Below are 24,124 nucleotides of genomic sequence, written 5' to 3'. Positions count from 1 at the left end.
TCAGTGGTGCCTTACCTGGAGCCTGACCAGCCTCGTGCCACCCTGTCAGTGGAGCCTGACGTGGAGCCTGACGTGGAGCCTGACGTGGAGCCTGACCTGGAGCCTTACCTGGAGCCTTACCAGCCTCGTGCCACCCTGTCAGTGGAGCCTTACCTGGAGCCTGACCAGCCTCGTGCCACCCTGTCAGTGGAGCCTTACCTGGAGCCTGACCAGCCTCGTGCCACCCTGTCAGTGGAGCCTTACCTGGAGCTTGATCAGCCTGACCAGCCTCGTGCCACCCTGTCAGTGGAGCCTTACCTGGAGCTTGACCTGGAGCCTGCCACTCTGTCAGTGGAGCCTGGACTATCACAAGACCACTTGTATGCACGGCAACCAGTGCAGGGTGCAGCAGAGGTTAATGGGAAGTCTGTCAGGTGTCCCCATTGCAATCTTAGTCTCCTCAAGAAGAATTCTAACACACACCTTTTGAGGAGACATGCAGATTTGTCTCACGACATCACTCAGGCCTGTCATCTGCAGAGTGTTATTGTCGATGAGACAAATGGCATATTTGCTGTGCAAAAAACTGGACATGGGTTTTCTGTGCCAGTCCATGTCCAGAGAAAAACATGGGGAAAAATACACCAGGTTAGATGTGAGCTAGAAGAATGTGTGCAGTATCAGTTTTTGGCTCAGCGGAGTGGATTAAGCTACAGTTTGTGCTCTCACATTCGTTCTGTAGACTACTGTAGAGAGACGGCTGCAGAGACATTTCTCAGAGAAGACATCCTGAGGGATATGATGGCATTAAAATTTTTTGGAGAGGCAAAGGCAGCTATATGTGTGAAGAGGCAAAAGGCTGCTTGTGCAGCGCATGTTCCTCTTTGTGTGCCTGTGGACTTTGGTGGGTCTCCATCACAATTATGCTTGTCAATCCATGAGCCTGACATTCATAGTTTTAGCCGACTTGGGAGAATAATGGTCACCTATAACACGCAAAGGAACACCTGGCATTGTCACTGCACCAAGCCACGGACATCTTGTCCACACATACACATCTCAAAGTGGCATCTTTTTCAAACCCAAAGACACCTCTTCAAGTCAGAGGTGCCCACAACACCAAGCTCAGAGGGTTGCAGTCCCCTGGACACCACTGGTGTGAAGAGAAGTGTGCAGTACATTTTCAAAGAGAAAAAAATTCCGGAAGCACTGCCAAAAGAAGTTATAACACCAAGAATGAAGATGGAATACCCAAAGCAGTTCTTTCCTCTTGAGACGATGTGCCAGTTATGCACTGGGCATCCTGCACTTGCAGAGGCTGTACTAGTCACCAAAAAAGCTAGGATTGTCAGCATGATGGGCTTGATAGACAGTAAGTTCAAGAATCATGACTAATGTAATGAGCAATCATGATCAGTGTATTTGTAGTATTGTGATGGGTTGACATCAGTGTGATTTGTGTTTACAGACATTTCAACATACCATAGGATATGTCCACAGTGCAGCATGGTGTATAGGTACCAGGAGTGGAAAGATGGTCTTCACAACTTCGATAACCACATTTTTCTCACCCTTGAACTTTGTGTGTTTCTCAGAGAAAATGTTACTGTGAGTATTATTTTTTTTCTCCTTAAGATTACTTGACTATGGTCTTTATGTATTTTTTTTTTTTTTTTTTTGATGTTTCCATCCTTAAGCAACAAAAACATGTGTCACTGTCTAATCTCTCTTTTTTGTGTTTACTTCATACTTAAGAACCACGTGTCTGTGTCAAGAGTTGTGGATTCATTGGAGGGGTTAAGAGGAGAGAAGTTTCCATCCAGGAATGACATATTTCATGCCTATTGCCACTTTGAGGCTTTGACTGACACGGAGTACACTTACTCCTGTATCAACTGTGGATTTTACCCACCTGTGGTAGTCATGGATTTACACAGGAAAGGGGTTTTCAAGCTTGCTGGTAAGTGACATTGTGTTTTTTGTTTTGTTTTGTTTTGTTTTTGTTTTTTTGTTTTTTTTTGTGTGTGTGTTTCTGGCCAGAGGTCTTGCTTTTCCCTTATGGTGTGATTCATTACAGTCAGTGACCTCAAAGCACCCCCTGAGGACTTCAACGGTGAACATGACATTGAGAGTTTTTGGAATTCTCTTCATCTTGCCATGATAAGTCGTGGTTTTTTCCAAAGTGAGTTATGGTGAATACTATATTTTATCAGATTGTACATTGTAAACACAGTTTGGATTACAAATAATGCATCACATTTTGTAGGCAATGCAAACAACCCTTTCACTGTCAGTCCAAGCTACGAAAACTGGGCACCTTGGATTGGGAGTGAAACGCGTCGAAGTGGCACTGTTTTTAACACGGAGTTCAAAAAAGTGAGAACATGCTCATGCCTGGGCCATGGGATGAGCAGTCAGGCCTGGATGTTGAGGTAATGGTCATTTACAATGAACATATACAAGAACAACATGTATAAGATTGATAGTCATTGTAAATTCTTCATAATGTTTTTTTTTTCTTCAAACAGGGGCTACCACCACAACTTTATGGCATTGACTGTGGAGTATTCATAGTTATGGTGAGTTGCCAAGCTCATTTTCAGGATGTTTATTGATGTCCACACAACATCCATTGTGTCCTCACCATGTCCATTACGCCCACTAAAGGGTTAGTTCGACCAAAAATGAAATTTCTGTCCGTTATCACTCTCTCGCATGTTGTTCCACATCCGTAAGACCTTTGTTCACCTTCAGAAAACAAATTAAAGGGTTAGTTCACCCAAAAATGAAATTTGTCATTTATTACTCACCCTCATGCCATTCCACACCCGTAAGACCTTTGTTCATCTTCAGAACACAAATTAAGATATTTTAGTTGAAATCCAATGGCTGCGTGAGGCCTCCATAGGGAGCAATGACATTTCCTCTCTCAAGATCCATTAATGTACTAAAAACACATCTAAATCAGTTCATGTGAGTACAGTGGCTCAATATTAATATTATAAAGCAACTAGGATATAGGATAATAGGAAAAAAAAAAGTGATGGCTGATTTCAAAACACTGCTCATGATTCGGATCACGTGTCAAACTGCTGAAATCACGTGACCTTGGTGCTCTGAACAGCTTATCCGAACTGCTGATTCGACACGCTGATTCATAACGCTCCGAAGCTTCCTGAAGCAGTGTTTTGAAATCGACCATCACTATATAAGTTGTTTTTTTGTTTGTTTTTGTTTTTTTGGCACACCAAAAATATTCTCGTCGCTTTATAATAATATTGAACCGCTGTACTCACATGAACTGATTTAAATATGTTTTTAGTACATTGATGGATCTTGAGAGAGGAAATGGCTCTGTGAGGCCTGCACAGCCAGCAATGACATTGGATTTCATCAAAAATGTCTTAATTTGTGTTCCGAAGATGAACGGAGATGGGTGTGGAAAGGCATGAGGGTGAGTAATAAATGACAGAATTTTCATTTTTGTGTGAACTAACCCTTTATTATAGTTTTGATAAAATCTGAGGGTATATGATCCACACATAGGCAGCAATGCCATTACCCCTTATGAGGTCCAGAAAGGTAGTAAAGACATCAATAAAATAGTCTTGTCACTTCATAACATAAAAGGAATAGTTCACCTAAAAATGAAAATTCTGTCATCATTTACTCTCCCTCAAGTTGTTCCAAACTTGTATAAATTAGGGCTGGGCGATATATCGCATGCGATTGTCACGCACATTTCGTCAGTAAAGCCGGTTCCCTGATTACCGCTAAATCGCCATCAGCTGCTTTCAGAGAGAGCGGGATTTAATAGACAGAGCCGTAGATCACTGACAAGCCACGCAATATCACGTTCATATTGCAGATGAATCGCCTTCGATAATGAACGCGGTATTGCGTAGCTTGTCAGTGAACTACGGCTCTGTCTATTAAATCCCGCTCTCTTTGAAAGTACCTGATGGCGATTTAGCGGTAATCAGGGAAACTGACAATGCACGTGACAATCGCATGCAATATATCGCCCATCCCTAGTATAAATGTCTTTGTTCTGCTGTACACAAAGAAAGATATTTGGAAGAATGTTTGTAACCAAGCAGATCTAGCCTAAAATACTATGTTAGTCAATGGTGGGCTAGATCTGCTTGGTTACAAATATTCTTCCAAATATCTTTCTTTGTGTACAGCAGAACAAAGACATTTATACAAGTTTGGAACAACTTGAGGGAGAGTAAATGATGACAGAATTTTCATTTTTAGGTGAACTATCCCTTTTATGTTGAACCAATGTTGTCACGTTGACTATTTAATCAATGTCTTTCCTACCTTTTATGGACCTCAAAAGGTGCAATGACGTTGCTGCCTATGTGTGGATCAGATACCCTCAGATTTCATCAAAAATATCTTAATTTGTGTTCTGAAGATTAACGAAGGTCTTTCGGGTTTGGGAGACATGAGGGTGAGTAATAAATGACAGAAGTTTCATTTTTGGGTGAACTAACCCTTTAACACAGTGTTACTGAGCACCTCATTTTTATTTGTCTTGGTGAATTAATACTCATACAAAGACATGGCAACATAATAGCCTTTCTGCCTTTACAGTATGCCTGGTACATAACTATGGAGGCAGCGTTTGATTTCACCACTGTAAGTGCAGTCTTAGTGTTGACATGAAAATGTTTGTTAATTGTGGTGAGTTACATTACAACTGTTCTTATCTTCAGTCTGACATGCCATATCTGAGGAGGTGGTGGTGCAAGGTTTTGCTGGAGAACCTTGGGATTGAGGGGTATGGTTTGTGAAATAAAAAGTAGCACATTAATAGATACTACTAACAAAGTGGTAAAGCATGATGAATATATTTGGTCAATGTCAATTACAGACATGGTCGAAGATTTGCCAATTTTACACCAGAAGGCAGGGAGATGGGGGATGGTAGTCTGCCGCCTGTCTTTCGTGTCCCCAGGAAAAGGAGACGTAGCACTTTGGTAATATTTTGTTGAAAAGTAGTGAAAAAAGCATGTATAAATAAGTAGCTGTTTCATAAGCAATCTGTTTTTTATGTTTTACATTTTGAAGGTACCTACACTCCCAGCAAAGATATCAAGGGCTTCAAAGGATATTTTGCAGGCATAGTTCAAATTTAGCATTCTCTCTCTGTCTCTTTCTTTCTCTTACTCTCTTCCCGTCGCTCCACGCTCATTTGAATGAATTGGGTGCAGCCGTTTTCATGGGCGAAGCTGAAGTGATTCTACGGTGGATACTGGCTGTGAGGGGGAGCCTTCTCATCTAGTTCTGTCCTGTTTCCCCACGTTGTAGCATGTGTATGTGCATTATTGAAACTGTGGTGTGTCATTGCTGGATTGCAGTATCAATTAAACAATTAAAACTGTTAAATTGTGGAAATTATTCTTATTTTACTGTGGTTAATTTATGTGATTTTACAAAATTCTAATTAAGACTCAAATTATTCATAATTTAAAATTGTAATATAAAGTAATTTAATGTTTTATTTAATGTTCACTGTTAAATATCACAAACATAATGTGTACTTTCTAAAATGTATGGACTTTTACATTGGTAGTTGAACTGTTGCTCAAAAAACAAACATGAACAAATAGCAGAGGCAGCAAACTCCCAATCAAGCTGGCCAATTTTCATAAGCAAGCCTTGGAAGCCTGTAAGCTTGCCTTCTGCCACAACTTTCCCCCCATAGAAGTATCATATGGAATAATCAGAATGTGCTGCGTGGGAAATTTTTTAAAAGAATGGTTTGACAAAGGTGTAACTTTTATTTTAGATTTGTTAAAAAGGGATGGTAACTTCTATTCCTATTCTGAATTTACAACAATGTTTAAACTGGATACCTCATCTAAAATTTATCATTAGGTTATTAAATCTCTCTCACCCAAACTTATATCTAGTTAGGGCATATTGTAGTTACAGAGTAGCAAAATGTGAAGTACCCAAATTGTCAATTGGAGGTCTGGAGCTCTGTAACGTTAAATGTAACAATTTTTGGATGAGAAGAATCCTTAAGTTTAGTTGTCACCCAAAAGCTTTTTTTAAATGGAAAAAAATAAATATCTTTCTACTATTATTGTATGGTCTGGTATCATTAAATTTTCTCTGCCTACAGAAAACTTTATTTTTGAAATAATTAATGTTCTGTTTTTGTGGGAAACAGGGTCAAAGGAGATGGACTATATATATATATATATATTATTATTATTATTATTGGTCTTAGACATTTGTTAATTTTTTTTCTTGCTTGTTTATACATCCTTTTTTGTATTTTGTTTCAAATCTATTTCATGTATCCCCTGTATGTTGTTTAATAATAATAAAAATGTTTTTAAAAAATAGCAGCGGCTTTTAAAAAGGGTTTTTAAACCTACTGCTATGTTTTAAAGTCCAGTTTAAATTGCTAGGGGGAAAAAAGTATTCAACACCTTCGTGTCATAAACCTTAAAAGCTTAATATACCGCTTCGATACGATTATTTCAACTACTTCCTTATTATGCGTGTAGATTAGGTGACGTATATCCGCTCGGCCGCTCCACTAGTGGAGGTGACGTATTTCCGCTCTTGAGTGGAGCTCCACTCGCTTATGGTCTGCAGCCAGACCCTTCTCTACTCTTCCGCTCCGACCGTTACAGTTTGACCAAGGGAATTAAATACCGAAGTGAGTTGTGGGCGGTGTTTTTGTCTAAATACAATTAATTTTTTTGTTTTGCTTTTATAATTGACTTGAAAAAGCCAAGATTCTGAAATTATTATTATTATTATTATTATTCACAGTGTAGTTGTGTACTAGTTTTGCACAACAGTGACCACGTGATTCAACTAAAGAAGATAACCCTACGTTGAAATGAATGCAAGACAAAGAGGCCCTTACAAAAGGTAGCCTTTTTTTTTTTTTTTTTTTTTTTTACAGTTTGAAGTTAATAAAAGTTCATACATTTCAAATAATGAGTAAATTGAATACATTAATAAAACAAAGATATTTATGGACATTTTACATCTTATACAATACTGTTATGATATGATTATTTTTGTTGTAAAGAAAGTTTTTAAACCCTCTAGTATTGTTTATTTACTGTAATCACACTAGTATTGTTTGCGGACCAGAGAAAAAAATAAAGAAAATATTTTTAAAAAATAGTTAAAAAAATATATATAAAAATAAAACTCTTTCAATTCAATTCATATTGCTTTATTGGCATGACATATTTAGGTACATATTGCCAAAGCATTGCATAAAGCAAAACAAAAACAAACAAAGAGCAAACAAACAAAGAAGAACATATAGAAACAAGCATAAGAACATAAAATATATATGAGAACAGGTACTGAGTGAACACATCCATATTTTAATACTATTAATATGTATGATGAAATATTTATTTAGAAAATCATCTAAATAAGATGACTATTTATTTATTTATTTAGAAATGGTCATATGAAGTGTCAGTTTTTACATTGATTACAGTAAAAAACATTTTGTAATATAATTACAACATAAAAATCCAAAAACAAAACAAAAAAACCCCTGCTGAGTCAGAGCCAGTTGCATTTAATCAATGTTTAAAGTCTGTGTGTAAGTATTTAAATATGCTTCAGTAGAAGGAACATTTAAGTGTGTTGAGTTTAATATAAGAATGTTTCAGCTAGTCATTAAGTGTTTTCCTTAGTTGAGTCAACCAGTAGACCATCTCAAACCCACTCTGTCTCGTGTTTTGTACTCTTGATATTTCAGAGTTCAGCCCCATTCATTGCTTTGTACTTTTTACGAAATAGCTGATTCTGATACTTCAGCAAGTGCCACAAAAGTCACCAAGCTTTGTACCATTTCAATGAAGTAAAAATGAAATTGTAAAACTTCAAAACACAAAAATAACTAAACAGTACCAGAGGGTTAAAGACATTTTATGGCTTTATCATATTATTACTTCAAAAGAGTCACATGTTAAAATATAGCTGCAAGCAGCAATTACGGGGCCAAGCACAAAAATGGCACAAGAAGCAAGCCAACATGGCTGGGAGCATCAGACCAACAGCAGTAGTGAGCAATTAGAAAAAAAGTTATTAGCATTTTTGTCAATTTTGTTATATCTTTTGACCACAAGGTGGCGCTGGTCCGAAACTTCTCAGGCTCCTTCAGTGCATTGTCCTGATGACCCATACCAAATTTATGAATTTTGGTCAAACCCATCAGAAGTTATAAGCAAAAATGGCATTTTTAATATCTCCACTCCAGTAGGTGGCGCTGCGCCGAAACAGAGTATGCTGCCTCAGGTCATGCTTGTGAAGACACATACCAAGTTTGGTCTGAATATGTCAAAGCACTGAAGAGATACAGCTTCAAGAGTCGTTTTTGCATCATGCCTCAAATTCTTTGCTCTGGTATACGAAAACGGTTTGACATATCGACTTGAAATCCATAACTTTTTGTCGGCATGGTCTGACGATGACATGGTTCAATTTTGGTGAAAATCGGAGCAACGGTCTAGGAGGAGTTCGAAAAAGTAGGTTTTTAAAGAAAAACAATATGGCGGACAGGAAGTTTAGCTGACTATGGCAAATTTGATATCTTTGTTCTCAGCATGACCCAAGGAATCTACTGAGACCAGTTTCATTACAATTGGTGAATACAGTCAAAAGTTATTAGCATTTTTGTAAATTTTGTTATAACCTTTTACCACAAGGCGGCGCTGTGTCGAAACTTCTCAGGCTCCTTCAGGGCATTGTGCTGATGACCCATACCAAGTTTTGTAAAGATACGTTAATGCGTTCGTAAAATACAGCATTTTAGCACAAAATTCAAAATGGCCGACGGCCAAAATGGCCGAATTGGGAAAATTGGATATCATTCGACTCGGCATGATTCCCCGAATCCAACGAGACCAAATTTATGATTTTTGGACAAACCCATCAGAAGTTATAAGCAAAAATACCCATTTTTCATATCTCCGCACCAGTAGGTGGCGCTGCGCCGAAACACTGCATGGTACCTCAGGTCATGCTTGTGATGACATGTACCAAGTTTGGTCTGAATAAGATAAAGCGTTGCGGAGATACAGCCTTACTTCTGTTTTCGCAAGCACTACGTACAATTCGTTCGTTAGTTTTTCGAAAACGGTTTGAGGAATCAACTTGAATTCCATAACTTTTTGTCAGCATGGTCTGAAGATGATCTGATTCAATTTTCATGAAAATCGGAGTAACGGCCTAGGAGGAGTTCGAAAAAGTAAGTTTTTCAGAAAATTCAAAATGGCGGAAACATTTTCATGACGGAAAATGACGTCATATGGTGCGTTCGATTCGTCTTGAGCCAAGGAATAAGAGGAAAAAAGAATTGTGTTTCTAGCCCTTATGGTTTAAAAGTTATTAACATAAACATAAGTGCAACTTTGGACAGCTGGTGGCGCTAGAGGGATTGAGTTAGAGACTCCAAATTTGCTATGGACAAAGGTCAGACTGTCCTGTCCTGACTGTGTGCCAAATTTCACAACTTTCCCGCAAGCGGTTCTATGGGCTGCCATAGACTTCAAGAGCGGAAGAAGAAGAAGAAGAAGAAGAATAAATATAGCTGCAAGCAGCAATTACGGGGCCAAGCACAAAAATGGCACAAGAAGCAAGCCAACATGGCTGGGAGCATCAGACCAACAGCAGTAGTGAGCAATTAGAAAAAAAGTTATTAGCATTTTTGTCAATTTTGTTATATCTTTTGACCACAAGGTGGCGCTGGTCCGAAACTTCTCAGGCTCCTTCAGTGCATTGTCCTGATGACCCATACCAAATTTATGAATTTTGGTCAAACCCATCAGAAGTTATAAGCAAAAAAATCCATTTTTCATATCTCCACTCCAGTAGGTGGCGCTGCGCCGAAACAGAGTATGCTGCCTCAGGTCATGCTTGTGAAGACACATACCAAGTTTGGTCTGAATATGTCAAAGCACTGAAGAGATACAGCTTCAAGAGTCGTTTTTGCATCATGCCTCAAATTCTTTGCTCTGGTATACGAAAACGGTTTGACATATCGACTTGAAACCCATAACTTTTTGTCGGCATGGTCTGACGATGACACGGTTCAATTTTGGTGAAAATCGGAGCAACGGTCTAGGAGGAGTTCGAAAAAGTAGGTTTTTAAAGAAAAACAATATGGCGGACAGGAAGTTTAGCTGACTATGGCAAATTTGATATCTTTGTTCTCAGCATGACCCAAGGAATCTACAGAAACCAGTTTCATTACAATTGGTGAATACAGTCAAAAGTTATTAGCATTTTTGTAAATTTTGTTATAACTTTTGACCACAAGGCGGCGCTGTGCCGAAACTTCTCAGGCTCCTTCAGGGCATTGTGCTGATGACCCATACCAAGTTTTGTAAAGATACGTTAATGCGTTCGTAAAATACAGCATTTTAGCACATAATTCAAAATGGCCGAATTGGGAAAATTGGATATCATTCGACTCGGCATGATTCCCCGAATCCAACGAGACCAAATTTATGACTTTTGGACAAACCCATCAGAAGTTATAAGCAAAAATACCCATTTTTCATATCTCCGCACCAGTAGGTGGCGCTGCGCCGAAACACTGCATGGTACCTCAGGTCATGCTTGTGATGACATGTACCAAGTTTGGTCTGAATACGATAAAGCGTTGCGGAGATACAGCCTTACTTCTGTTTTCGCATGCACTACGTACAATTCGTTCGTTAGTTTTTCGAAAACGGTTTGAGGAATCAACTTGAATTCCATAACTTTTTGTCAGCATGGTCTGAAGATGATCTGATTCAATTTTCATGAAAATCGGAGTAACGGCCTAGGAGGAGTTTGAAAAAGTACGTTTTTCAGAAAATTCAAAATGGCGGAAAAATTTTCATGACGGAAAATGACGTCATATGGTGCGTTCGATTCGTCTTGAGCCAAGGAATAAGAGGAAAAAAGAATTGTGTTTCTAGCCCTTATGGTTCAAAAGTTATTAACATAAACATAAGTGCAACTTTGGACAGCTGGTGGCGCTAGAGGGATTGAGTTAGAGACTCCAAATTTGCTATGGACAAAGGTCAGACTGTCCTCTGACTGTGTGCCAAATTTCACAACTTTCCCGCAAGCGGTTCTATGGGCTGCCATAGACTTCAAGAGCGGAAGAAGAAGAAGAAGAAGAAGAATAAATATAGCTGCAAGCAGCAATTACGGGGCCAAGCACAAAAATGGCACAAGAAGCAAGCCAACATGGCTGGGAGCATCAGACCAACAGCAGTAGTGAGCAATTAGAAAAAAAGTTATTAGCATTTTTGTCAATTTTGTTATATCTTTTGACCACAAGGTGGCGCTGGTCCGAAACTTCTCAGGCTCCTTCAGTGCATTGTCCTGATGACCCATACCAAATTTATGAATTTTGGTCAAACCCATCAGAAGTTATAAGCAAAAAAATCCATTTTTCATATCTCCACTCCAGTAGGTGGCGCTGCGCCGAAACAGAGTATGCTGCCTCAGGTCATGCTTGTGAAGACACATACCAAGTTTGGTCTGAATATGTCAAAGCACTGAAGAGATACAGCTTCAAGAGTCGTTTTTGCATCATGCCTCAAATTCTTTGCTCTGGTATACGAAAACGGTTTGACATATCGACTTGAAACCCATAACTTTTTGTCGGCATGGTCTGACGATGACACGGTTCAATTTTGGTGAAAATCGGAGCAACGGTCTAGGAGGAGTTCGAAAAAGTAGGTTTTTAAAGAAAAACAATATGGCGGACAGGAAGTTTAGCTGACTATGGCAAATTTGATATCTTTGTTCTCAGCATGACCCAAGGAATCTACAGAAACCAGTTTCATTACAATTGGTGAATACAGTCAAAAGTTATTAGCATTTTTGTAAATTTTGTTATAACTTTTGACCACAAGGCGGCGCTGTGCCGAAACTTCTCAGGCTCCTTCAGGGCATTGTGCTGATGACCCATACCAAGTTTTGTAAAGATACGTTAATGCGTTCGTAAAATACAGCATTTTAGCACATAATTCAAAATGGCCGAATTGGGAAAATTGGATATCATTCGACTCGGCATGATTCCCCGAATCCAACGAGACCAAATTTATGATTTTTGGACAAACCCATCAGAAGTTATAAGCAAAAATACCCATTTTTCATATCTCCGCACCAGTAGGTGGCGCTGCGCCGAAACACTGCATGGTACCTCAGGTCATGCTTGTGATGACATGTACCAAGTTTGGTCTGAATACGATAAAGCGTTGCGGAGATACAGCCTTACTTCTGTTTTCGCATGCACTACGTACAATTCGTTCGTTAGTTTTTCGAAAACGGTTTGAGGAATCAACTTGAATTCCATAACTTTTTGTCAGCATGGTCTGAAGATGATCTGATTTAATTTTCATGAAAATCGGAGTAACGGCCTAGGAGGAGTTCGAAAAAGTACGTTTTTCAGAAAATTCAAAATGGCGGAAAAATTTTCATGACGGAAAATGACGTCATATGGTGTGTTCGATTCGTCTTGAGCCAAGGAATAAGAGGAAAAAAGAATTGTGTTTCTAGCCCTTATGGTTCAAAAGTTATTAACATAAACATAAGTGCAACTTTGGACAGCTGGTGGCGCTAGAGGGATTGAGTTAGAGACTCCAAATTTGCTATGGACAAAGGTCAGACTGTCCTCTGACTGTGTGCCAAATTTCACAACTTTCCCGCAAGCGGTTCTATGGGCTGCCATAGACTTCAAGAGCGGAAGAAGAAGAAGAAGAAGAAGAAATATAGCTGCAAGCAGCAATTACGGGGCCAAGCACAAAAATGGCACAAGAAGCAAGCCAACATGGCTGGGAGCATCAGACCAACAGCAGTAGTGAGCAATTAGAAAAAAAGTTATTAGCATTTTTGTCAATTTTGTTATATCTTTTGACCACAAGGTGGCGCTGGTCCGAAACTTCTCAGGCTCCTTCAGTGCATTGTCCTGATGACCCATACCAAATTTATGAATTTTGGTCAAACCCATCAGAAGTTATAAGCAAAAAAATCCATTTTTCATATCTCCACTCCAGTAGGTGGTGCTGCGCCGAAACAGAGTATGCTGCCTCAAGGTCATGCTTGTGAAGACACATACCAAGTTTGGTCTGAATATGTCAAAGCACTGAAGAGATACAGCTTCAAGAGTCGTTTTTGCATCATGCCTCAAATTCTTTGCTCTGGTATACGAAAACGGTTTGACATATCGACTTGAAATCCATAACTTTTTGTCGGCATGGTCTGACTATGACACGGTTCAATTTTGGTGAAAATTGGAGCAACGGTCTAGGAGGAGTTCGAAAAAGTAGGTTTTTGAAGAAAAACAATATGGCGGACAGGAAGTTTAGCTGACTATAGCAAATGTGATATCTATGTTCTCAGCATGACCCAAGGAATCTACTGAGACCAGTTTCATTACAATTGGTGAATACAGTCAAAAGTTATTAGCATTTTTGTAAATTTTGTTATAACTTTTGACCACAAGGTGGCGCTGTGCCGAAACTTCTCAGGCTCCTTCATTGTGCTGATGACCCATACCAAGTTTTGTAAAGATACGTTACTGCGTTCATAAAATACAGCATTTTAGCACAAAATTCAAAATGGCCGACGGCCAAAATGGCCGAATTGGGAAAATTGGATATCATTCGACTCGGCATGATTCCCCTAATCCAACGAGACCAAATTTATGATTTTTGGACAAACCCATCAGAAGTTATAAGCAAAAATACCCATTTTTCATATCTCCGCACCAGTAGGTGGCGCTGCGCCGAAACACTGCATGGTACCTCAGGTCATGCTTGTGATGACATGTACCAAGTTTGGTCTGAATAAGATAAAGCGTTGCGGAGATACAGCCTTACTTCTGTTTTCGCAAGCACTACGTACAATTCGTTCGTGAGTTTTTCGAAAACGGTTTGAGGAATCAACTTGAATTCCATAACTTTTTGTCAGCATGGTCTGAAGATGATCTGATTCAATTTTCATGAAAATCGGAGTAACGGCCTAGGAGGAGTTCGAAAAAGTAAGTTTTTCAGAAAATTCAAAATGGCGGAAAAATTTTCATGACGGAAAATGACGTCATAGGGTGCGATCGATTCGTCTTGACCCAAGGAATCAGAGGAAAAAAGAGTTTTGTTTCTAGCCCTTATGGTTCAAAAGTTATTAACATAAACATAAGTGCAACTTTGGACAGCTGGTGGCGCTAGAGGGATTGAGATAGAGACTCCAAATTTGCTGTGGACAAAGGTCAGACTGTCCTCTAACTGTGTGCCAAATTTCACAACTTTCCCGCAAGCGGTTCTATGGGTTGCCATAGACTTCAAGAGCGGAAGAAGAAGAAGAAGAAGAAGAAGAAGAAGAATAAAAAAAAATAAAAATATAGCTGCAAGCAGCAATTACGGGGCCAAGCACAAAAACGGCACAAGAAGCCAGCCAACATGGCCGTGAGCATCAGACCAACAGCAGCAGTGAGCAATTAGAAAAAAAAGTTATTAGCATTTTTGTCAAGTTTGTTATAACTTTTGAGCACGAGGTGGCGCTGGTCCGAAACTTCTCAGGCTGCTTCAGGGCATTGTCCTGATGACCCATACCAAATTAATGAATTTTGGTCAAACCCATCAGAAGTTATAAGCAAAAATAGCCATTTTTCATATCTCCACTCCAGTAGGTGGCGCTGCGCCGAAACACTGTATGATGCCTCAGGTCATGCTTGTGATGACACGTACCAAGTTTGGTCTGAATATGTCAAAGCATTGTAGAGATACAGCTTCAAGAGTAATTTTTGCATCATCTCTCAAATTCTTTGCTCCGGTATACGAAAACGGTTTGACTTATCAACTTGAAATCCATAACTTTTTGTCGGCATGGTCTGAAGATGATACGGTTCAATTTTGGTGAAAATCGGAGCAAAGGTCTAGGAGGAGTTTGAAAAAGTAGGTTTTTAAAGAAAAACAATATGGCGGACAGGAAGTTCAGCTGAATATGGCAAATTTGATATCTATGTTCTCAGCATGACCCAAGGAATCTATTGAGACCAGTTTCATTACAATCGGTAGATATTATCAAAAGTTATTAGCATTTTTGTCAATTTTGTTATAACTTTTGACCACAAGGTGGTGCTGGTCCGAAACTTCTCAGGCTCCTTCAGGGCATTGTCCTGATGAACCATACCAAATTTATGAATTTTGGTCAAACCCATCAGAAGTTATAAGCAAAAACAGCCATTTTTCATATCTCCACTCCAGTAGGTGGCGCTGCGCCGAAACACTGTATGATGCCTCAGGTCATGCTTGTGATGACACGTACCAAGTTTGGTCTGAATATGTCGAAGCATTGTAGAGATACAGCTTCAAGAGTCATTTTTGCATCATGCCTCAAATTCGTTGCTCTGGTATACGAAAACGGTTTGACTTATCGACTTGAAATCCATAACTTTTTGTCAGCATGGTCTGAAGATGATACGGTTCGATTTTGGTGAAAATCGGAGCAACGGTCTAGGAGGAGTTCGAAAAAGTAGGTTTTTAAAGAAAAACAATATGGCGGACAGGAAGTTCAGCTGACTATGGAAAGTTTGATATCTATGTTCTCAGCATGACCCAAGGAATCTACTGAAAACAGTTTCATTACAATCGGTTAATATAGTCAAAAGTTATTAGCATTTTTGTAAATTTTGTTATAACTTTTGACCACAAGGTGGCGCTGGTCCTAAACTTGGTATGCTCCTTCAGGGCATTGTGCTGATGACCCATACCGAGTTTCATAACGATACGCTAATGCGTTCGTAAAATACAGCATTTTAGCACCAAATTTAAAATGGCCGACGGCCAAAATGTCCAATATGGGAAAATTGGATATCATTCGACTCGGCATGATTCCCCGAATCCAACGAGACCAAATTCATGATTTTTGGCCAAACCCATCAGAAGTTATAAGTAAAAATAGCCATTTTTCATATCTCCGCACCACTAGGTGGCGCTGCGCCGAAACGCTGCATGTTGCCTCAGGTCATGCTTGTGATGACAGTTACCAAGTTTGGTCTGAATACGATAAAGCGTTGCGGAGATACAGCCTTATGTCTATTTTCGCAAGCACTACGTACAATTCGTTTGCGTGTTTTTCGAAAACGGTTTGAGAAATCAACTTGAATTCCATAACATTTTGTCGGCATGGTCTGAAGATGATCTGGTTAAATTTTCGTGAAAATTGGAGTAACGGCCTAGGAGGAGTTCGAAAAAGTACGTTTTTCAGAAAATTCAAAATGGCGGAAAAATTTTCATGACGGAAAATGACGTCATATGGTGCAATCGATTCGTCTTGACCCAAGGAATCAGAGGAAAAAAGAATTTTGTTTCTAGCCCTTATGGTTCAAAAGTTATTAACATAAACATAAGTGCAACTTTGGACAGCTGATGGCGCTAGAGGGATTGAGTTAGAGACTCCAAATTTGCTATGGACAAAGGTCAGACTGTCCTCTAACTGTGTGCCAAATTTCACAACTTTCCCGCAAGCGGTTCTATGGGCTGCCATAGACTTCAAGAGCGGAAGAAGAAGCGGAAGAATAATAATAAGCGTACGGAACGCCAACAATAACAATAGGTGCCTAAGCACCTTCGGTGCTTGGCCCCTAAATAGTCCTTGATCATATAGGTTTTTGGACCCAGAATCGAGTTGCACTCTTCCAAAGACAAGTCGATGGCGAATAAACAGCACTCCTCATTACAACTGGGATGATGTTATCCATCAGAATGACTCCCTTGAGGACAGTGAGGAAGACGAGGAATTTTATGATTCTGTTGATGAAATGGACCATGGTGAAGATGAATGGAATGACACTCAGGGAGAAGTAGACTCTGCTATGGATGACACTGCTGACACAAATTCTAATTCAAATACACAATTTGAAAAATTTGGGGCACCTCTTTACACAGGATCAGAGATAACAATTGCACAGGCCGTACTTCTAATTTTGTCCTTTTCATTGAGGCACAGTTTAACAGCAAGTGCTGTGGAAGACCTTTTAAAGCTCTTAAATGTCTTTCTTCCGAGTAGCAACATATTGCCACAGTCTCTCCACCTCTTCCGAAAACTATTTCATGATCCATCAGAGTCTCTAAATGTTCACCTTTTCTGCAAGTTTTGCCAGGCACATCTTTCAAAGAACAACATGCACTGTCCAGAGTGTAATGAGATAAACGACCCACAAAAGAGTATTGCAGAAGGCAATTTTTATATAAGTCTCTCTATTGAAGACCAGCTAAGAGACATTCTACAAAAAGAAGAGTGTGCATTTCAGTCAGAAGGAAATGGAACAAATGATGTGAGAAAGGGTGAAATGTATCAAACCCTCCCTAATTTCACAGCGAATGACATATCACTACTATGGAATAGAGGTCTACACGGGTCCAAAAATTCGAAGTAAATGTGCTACACTGAACCGACCCGGCCCGTCTATTATTTTGAAAGTTGGACCCGAGCCCGTGCAGAACCGAAACATGTCAAAAATGTACTACCCGGAACCGACGCGGAACCGAAAGCTGGACCCGAACCCGGCCGGGACCCGACTGGACCCGATCGGCATAATATTCCACAGCTATTAACAAGTCAATAAACAAGTTGCTTTAGAATTAAACTTTTTGTCTTACCTAGCCTTCTCCCTTGAACCTGACTGTGATGCATAATCCTGCTTTCAAAGAAAGTTCCATCCATGTTATTCCTCTTGCCAACTGAAATGCTTAATCCACTCATTATTCCAGCTTCAAAGGTCCACTTGCAGTCACGGTGACGGATGACAAATGCGACTTTGCAGTTTTGCATTTTTATATCCCTAGTCAACTACGTTAGCATAATAATTTAGACTGTTTGCCCATTTGGATTGCTCGTCCAGTGCCATGGCTACCGACTTTAGATTTACTTATTTGTTATATCATCTATGTGCTCTCTGAGCCGAGTCTGAGCAAAAATTTTACATATAACAACAAGACGGTTCATTCATTAAATTATAAAAATTAGAGAAAGTGCAAAGCGCGGTATGGCGGAATAAGTCCCGCCTTCTAAATAAAAGAGCCAATTGTCAAAGCTAAAGTCATTGCGTCACTGCAGAAACTTTGGACTGGTAGCCATAGAAACAATTCACAGGGCACATGCGCACATGCGCGTTTGCTGCCTGGAGCAACAAAATCTAAACTTTTTAACGCAATTTGAGCGTCATAGAAAACATTTTATGTTACAGTTCATCTAAGGTTTTGTTGCTGTTTAGAAATATTTTATTTAAATGTTAGTGTCCAAGTCTGCAAGCAGTTTTCGAGATTTTAAGTTTGTTTGCATTTATTGCACAGCATAAGAACATGAACTCAAAATTACACCTACATAAATCAATAATTACTCCCAAGAACAGAGTCCAAGAAAAACTAAATTAAATATAGAAATAAAATAAACTTATATAGAAAATAATTATCTGATTCCCTGCTGTACACAAAACCATGCATGTCAACAAAGAAGCAATTAATGATGGCTAGCTTAATTAAACAAACACAAAATACCATCTTGAAGTAAATAAAGTGCTGCTTTTAGGTGTAATATAGGCTATAAAACCTTGCCTGCAAAAAAACCTTAGCAACCATAGATCTTTTTCAGCTAGTAAAACATTAAACTGCCCTTGCAAGTCATTTACTATGATACAGCATATCCTAATTCAAAATAAATGTTCTTGAAGCCTTGCCCTATGAAATGATAAATATGCAGTCAGTGCAAAAATAAATAAATAAATAAATAAACATAAAAAACTTCAGCTCTCTAAGCCATGTGTAATAACATGGTGATTTGAGGTGTAGTAGGGCTGATTTAATTTTTATGTTGACATGTTGCTGTTCAGAAACAGCAAAGCATTTACACTAGCAGTGCTGAGGCAGGTCCGACGATTCTCCAATGTGCGACCAGAGATGTTGAAGGCCGACTCACAACTCACACTGGATGCAGGCACACAAAGAATTTTTCTTGCCAGTCGTGCCATTGATGGAAACATATTTTGGTTGTGTTTCCAAAAACCAAGGATGTCTCTATCATTTTCCATTGTGGGCTTGTGCTTCAAATATTGTTCAAGTTCATCAAGCCCTGTGTTCAGTTCAGCATCCTCGATATCAGCCCACTGGCTAAAGAGCGGCACTGGTCCTGGTGGTGGTGGTACTTGCCCAGCAATCTCCTTATCTTTCTCTTGCGCCTGCTGGGCTTTCACCTCAGTTCTAGCATTTTTAGGGAAGCTTTCCAACTCTCTTCGTGCACCTTGATATATTTCCTCCCTCTCTTCTGTGGTGAACATCCGAAGCTGCTTGAATTTTGGCCAGAGCAGAACGGCAAGCTTTTCATGATGTCCCAAAACTATCCGTTCAGCCAAAAGTAACATGCACCTAATAAATAGAACATAATAGAATCAATTCAGAATAATGCATTAAACAACCCTTAATAGGTCTAACTATAGCAAACAGTGAATAAATTAAATTAATAATATTAATATTTATATATATATATATTATATATATATATATATATATATATATATATATATATATATATATATATATAGAGCACAGTTACAAATACAGGCAATGTGTTAGAAATTAGAAGAGTAATTAGATCTCACCTCTGTTTCAGTATCCTGAGTGGCGCTGGATCAGCCTGGGAGAATTGGCAATGGGTCATCAGCGTGGTTTTCCAGAGGGCCACTAAGTTGATTGTACAATACTTTGAGCCACTGAGCTCTTCAGTTGCCTGCTTAAAAGGCTGAAGGAATTGGACAAGCATCTGAAGAATGTCTTTGGAAATGTGACTCATGCGATGCATCTCTCCTCGTTCAAGCAGAATGGACTGAATGTCTTCAAATGCATTAAGCACAGATTTGACCATCTCCAGTTTAGTGTTCCATCTTGTTTCACATTCTTGCTTCAAAGACTGCTTGAGTCGAAGTTGTAATCCAGAGTGTTTAAAAAATGTGGTCAGGACCTTGCACTGCTCAATGCAGCTTCTCACTTGTTGCAGTTCTTCCTCATCTCCATCACCATCATCATCACCTTCCTTAGACTTCTTGAAGGTGTGCTTTAGCACTGTATTCAGTACGTGTGCTACACAGCTTCTGTGCACCCATCGGGAGAGCGCTGCCTGCACATTTGCACCTTGGTCACTGACAAACACCAGTCTGTCGATCTCATCTGGGGTCAGACCAAATTCACCCAGTTGCTTGAGCAGTTCTGTCTTCAGGTTTAAGGCCGTTTTCTTTGCCCCGAGTGGAAATGCACATGTGCATATGACCCTAGTATTAAACTCCCAGTCATCATCTATATTATGCAGTGTTATACAGGTGTAACTGACCTTCCTGTGGTCATCTGTCCACATGTCTGTGGATGCTCCGCACGCCAATCCCTCAGCTATGGCTTTCCTAACTGTTGGCAGGAGCTCTGCTCTGAGACTTTCATATTTCTTCTGTGTGAAACGAGATACCGTCACACCAGATGGAAGTAAGTCCTTTACATTACACCGGCCATGTGTTGCTCCCGCGTCTAATATCGTCTGCGCCAATTCGGTGAACGCGGGTGTTTCAAACATGCTAAAGGCCCTTAAATCCTTTGCGCAGACTTTTGTGCATTTTTCTAAAATAGCATCTTTTGCTTTTTTTGGAATAACACCCAATCTAACAAATGACGCCACTGATGATTGGGTCAAAACATTTTTTCCACACGACCTGGAATGCTTTAAAAGATGCGACGTGCCTGTTTTGGATGAATCAAACTTTAACAGTGCGTCACACCCAGTACACTTAACGGCGCTTACTTTTTTCTTGTCTTTGTCCACAATTTGCATGAAGGAGGCCCAGACTGAAGAGGTGCCGGTAGGTTTAACTTCTTTATATTCATTTTCTTTTAGCTTTTTTCTCACATCACTCATGAAGGTATCCATTATCACCGCGCGTGTGCGTTCACTCCGCCTACCCTGTTTCTGACGAGATCGCTTCAGGGTTTTTTTTTTCTTCATTTTTTTTTTTCAAACACACTCACAGCACTGCTGACTGGCTCTGGTAATTATCTAGTGTTCTTCAAGTTCTCGCGACTCGGGTATTACACACAATATTAAACAGACCCGGGACCCGAAGTAATAGATTGAGACCCGACCCGGACCCGGCTAACCATTTAAAACATAGCCCCGAACCCGTACGGATCTCGGGTCGGGTCCCGGGTCCTCGGGTCTCGGGTCCTCCGTGTAGACCTCTACTATGGAACTGTGATGGCATTCCATTGTTTAAGTCTTCACCTTTCTCATTGTGGCCCATCAGATGTGTAATCAATGAACTCCCACCAAATGTTCGTTTCAAAAACATGATACTCGCAGGTGTCTGGTTTGGACGTGGTAAACCTGACATGTCCACCTATCTCAAGCAATTTGTGGATGACATCCTTAAAGTCAATTCAAATGGTCTGGAATGGAAGCACCCACATACGAAAACAACTGTGGTGTCTAGAGTTTTCCCTATCATATGTTCATGTGACGCAGTAGCCCGATGTGTGCTTCAAGGTATCCATCAGTTCAATGGTGCATATGGATGTGGCCATTGCTTAAATGAAGGAAAAACAGTGCCAAAGGGAAGAGGATATGCCAGAGTCTATCCACCCACTGAGGCACAGAAAAGAACCCATGGCCATGTCATTGAATCTGGGCAGATGGCCATTGAGAATGATGTTGACCATGTTTTTTGGTGTGAAGACAGTATCACCATTAGTCCTGCTGAATCCCTCCACAGGTTTTGACATTGTGGACAGCTTTCCAACTGACTACATGCACTGTGTTCTCTTGGGAGTGACAAAGCAATTTTTGGACTTGTGGTTTAATAGCAAGTACCATGACAGTCCTTGGTATATTGGGACATCACATAAGCATGTTGATCAAAGGCTGCTTACCATCAAACCTCCATCTGATATACCAAGAGTACCACGTACTGTGAAAGTAGCACAAAGGTGGAAGGCTGCAGAATGCCAAAGCTGGCTATTGTTCTACAGTGGACCTGTTCTGTACAAGATTCTTCCAACAAAATTTTTGAAGCATTGGCTACTTCTGGTCACTGCCATTTTTTGCCTTCTTAAAGACACCATCACAGAAAGTGACTTGGCAGCAGCAACATCCAAAATAACAAAGTTTGTGCAGGAGATACCAACGACATATGGTTTGTGCCAAATGTCCTTCAATGTCCATCAACTCACGCACTTGCCCTTCACTGTCAAGATGTTTGGACCTCTTTGGTGCACTTCTGCATTTTCATTTGAGGGACACAACCAAAAATTGAAGAGGTTGTGTCATGGAACAAATTACATTCCATCTCAAATTGCACGGCAATTCAATATACTTCAGTCAATTCCAACACTACAGAAACAAACGATGACTAGTGCAGATGTCTCAAATAGGGTGGACAAGCTTGTCAATGACTGGCTAGGAGTTTATCCTCTTGTTGCCAAGGCACAGAAGCTGGAAGATCTTGTTTTGTTGGGATGCTCTCGAGAAAAAGTCCTAGTCCACAAGGATAAGGTCCTAATGCTCCCAGTCTGTGATCTCTCTGAAGAAGATGAGTACTCTGCTGAGATATATGACAGAGCCATTGTAAATGGAAAACTGTTAACTACAGAGAAATATGGAAAGGAGTACAAACACAACAGTTTTACAGTTCAACTAAGAAATGGTTGCATTGGAAAGATCGAGTCAATTGTAAATATCATACATAATCACAAAAACAATCCACTGATCCAAGTTCAGCTTTTACAAACTGCAACTCCTGGTTTTGTGTCTGAGGGCTCTCCATCCCACATAAAAGAAGTGGTGCCAACTGCAACAGTAATGATTGTGAAACCTCTGGAAATTGTCCGCAAGGTTGTGCCTATAAGCTTCAAAAAAACATGCTATGTTGCATTACAACCAAACAACATAGAGCTTGACTGATGTGCATGCGCATGATTTTGTATGTACTGCTCTTCCATCTATAAAATGTATATAATTTCCAAATTTAAATGATAATAAAATGATAATACTGATGATAATGATAATACTGTACAAAATATTTAATTACCTAAATTGTATTTATTCATAGAATTAATAGAAATTGTAATACCTTGTGCAAACATTGTCAGCACAGTATACGCCAGATTTAAATAAAGAAATTAACTGTTTAAAATTATTTTACAATACAGATTTAGATGTGTACAGCATGTTTTTTTTCTCTCTCTCTCTCTCTCTCTCTCTCTCTCTCTCTCTCACACACACACACGCGCGCAAAAAGTTACTCAAGTAAAATTATTCTAAAACCGTTTTGTGGCTGCTCTAATGTGTCATGATGGATTGCTTTTAGTGCCTCAGCTCAAGCACTTGAACCATCATATCTTCATACTAGTTACTTTATAGCAACAAATAAACATGAATGAACATAGAAGGAATGTTGTTTAAAAGCGGAAAGATGTAAATACTCACCATTTTTCAACTCCATGTCACCGAGGTAAATCTTCTAACTCCTACTGCTTGTCGGACAAAAATGGCGATTGATATGATATGATTGGTTAGATCACTTGTCAATCAAACTCCCGGCAAAGGGTCAATAAATAGGATAAAAAAAATCTCAGGACAAAGTAAAATTCCATTAAATAAAAATACAATGTCCAATAAGATTATTAGTAAAATCCTAAAGGGCATGAAAATCCATTAAAATAAATCTGAATGTTCAATATGAGAATCCAATAAGATCCTATAGGACAAAGTGAAATTCCATTAAAAAATAACTGAATGTCCAATAGGATTCCAAGAATCCAATAAGCTCCTACAGGACAAAGTGAAATTCCAATAAAATATATCAGAATGTCCAACAGGATTCTAAGAATCCAGTAAGATCCTAAAGGATAAACTGAAATTACAATAGGATTTTTTGACAAGGGTTTTTTCACCTGGGATGATTTATTCTTATCAAAGAAGCGAATTAGTGTTCGCGGAACTTCGCGCTATTTTTGAAAAAGAATATGAAGCAGTCAAGCCCCTGTGTTCAAAAACGAAACTACGGATTATGGTTGCCAGGTTTTCACATCAAAACCCTCCCAATAGCTACTCA

At 39.5% G+C, this 24,124-nt stretch overlaps 2 protein-coding genes across 2 annotated transcripts in view; one reads left to right on the top strand and one right to left on the bottom strand.

Moving 5' to 3' along the window:
• LOC137005681 (uncharacterized) overlaps positions 1 to 24,124 on the bottom strand; it is a 1,355,627-nt gene that overhangs the window by 1,115,693 nt on the left and 215,810 nt on the right. The window lies entirely within an intron of this gene.
• LOC137006799 (uncharacterized) lies at positions 194 to 5,379 on the top strand. Its single transcript, XM_067367866.1, has 10 exons — positions 194 to 1,351; positions 1,448 to 1,587; positions 1,735 to 1,939; positions 2,057 to 2,161; positions 2,246 to 2,411; positions 2,508 to 2,558; positions 4,582 to 4,626; positions 4,704 to 4,768; positions 4,862 to 4,967; positions 5,059 to 5,379. Exons 1-6 carry the CDS (start codon positions 778 to 780, stop codon positions 2,551 to 2,553), a joined length of 1,236 nt encoding a protein of 411 aa, XP_067223967.1. The 5' UTR covers positions 194 to 777; the 3' UTR covers positions 2,554 to 2,558; positions 4,582 to 4,626; positions 4,704 to 4,768; positions 4,862 to 4,967; positions 5,059 to 5,379.

The sequence above is a fragment of the Chanodichthys erythropterus genome, chromosome 3, assembly GCF_024489055.1.
Source record: "Chanodichthys erythropterus isolate Z2021 chromosome 3, ASM2448905v1, whole genome shotgun sequence".
NCBI lineage: Eukaryota > Metazoa > Chordata > Actinopteri > Cypriniformes > Xenocyprididae > Chanodichthys > Chanodichthys erythropterus.
Note: the sequence above shows the minus strand (reverse complement) of the source record. Positions and strands in the feature narration are given on the sequence as shown.

What these genes read in the sequence shown, in the direction of transcription:
- LOC137006799 (XM_067367866.1), top strand. Translation starts at nt 778, where the DNA reads ATGATGGCATTAAAATTTTTTGGAGAGGCAAAGGCAGCTATATGTGTG. An exon ending in CATGATGGGCTTGATAGACA is followed by an intron (nt 1,352 to 1,447) that starts GTAAGTTCAAGA and finishes TTGTGTTTACAG; the next exon opens with ACATTTCAACATACCATAGG. An exon ending in TTCTCAGAGAAAATGTTACT is followed by an intron (nt 1,588 to 1,734) that starts GTGAGTATTATT and finishes TTCATACTTAAG; the next exon opens with AACCACGTGTCTGTGTCAAG.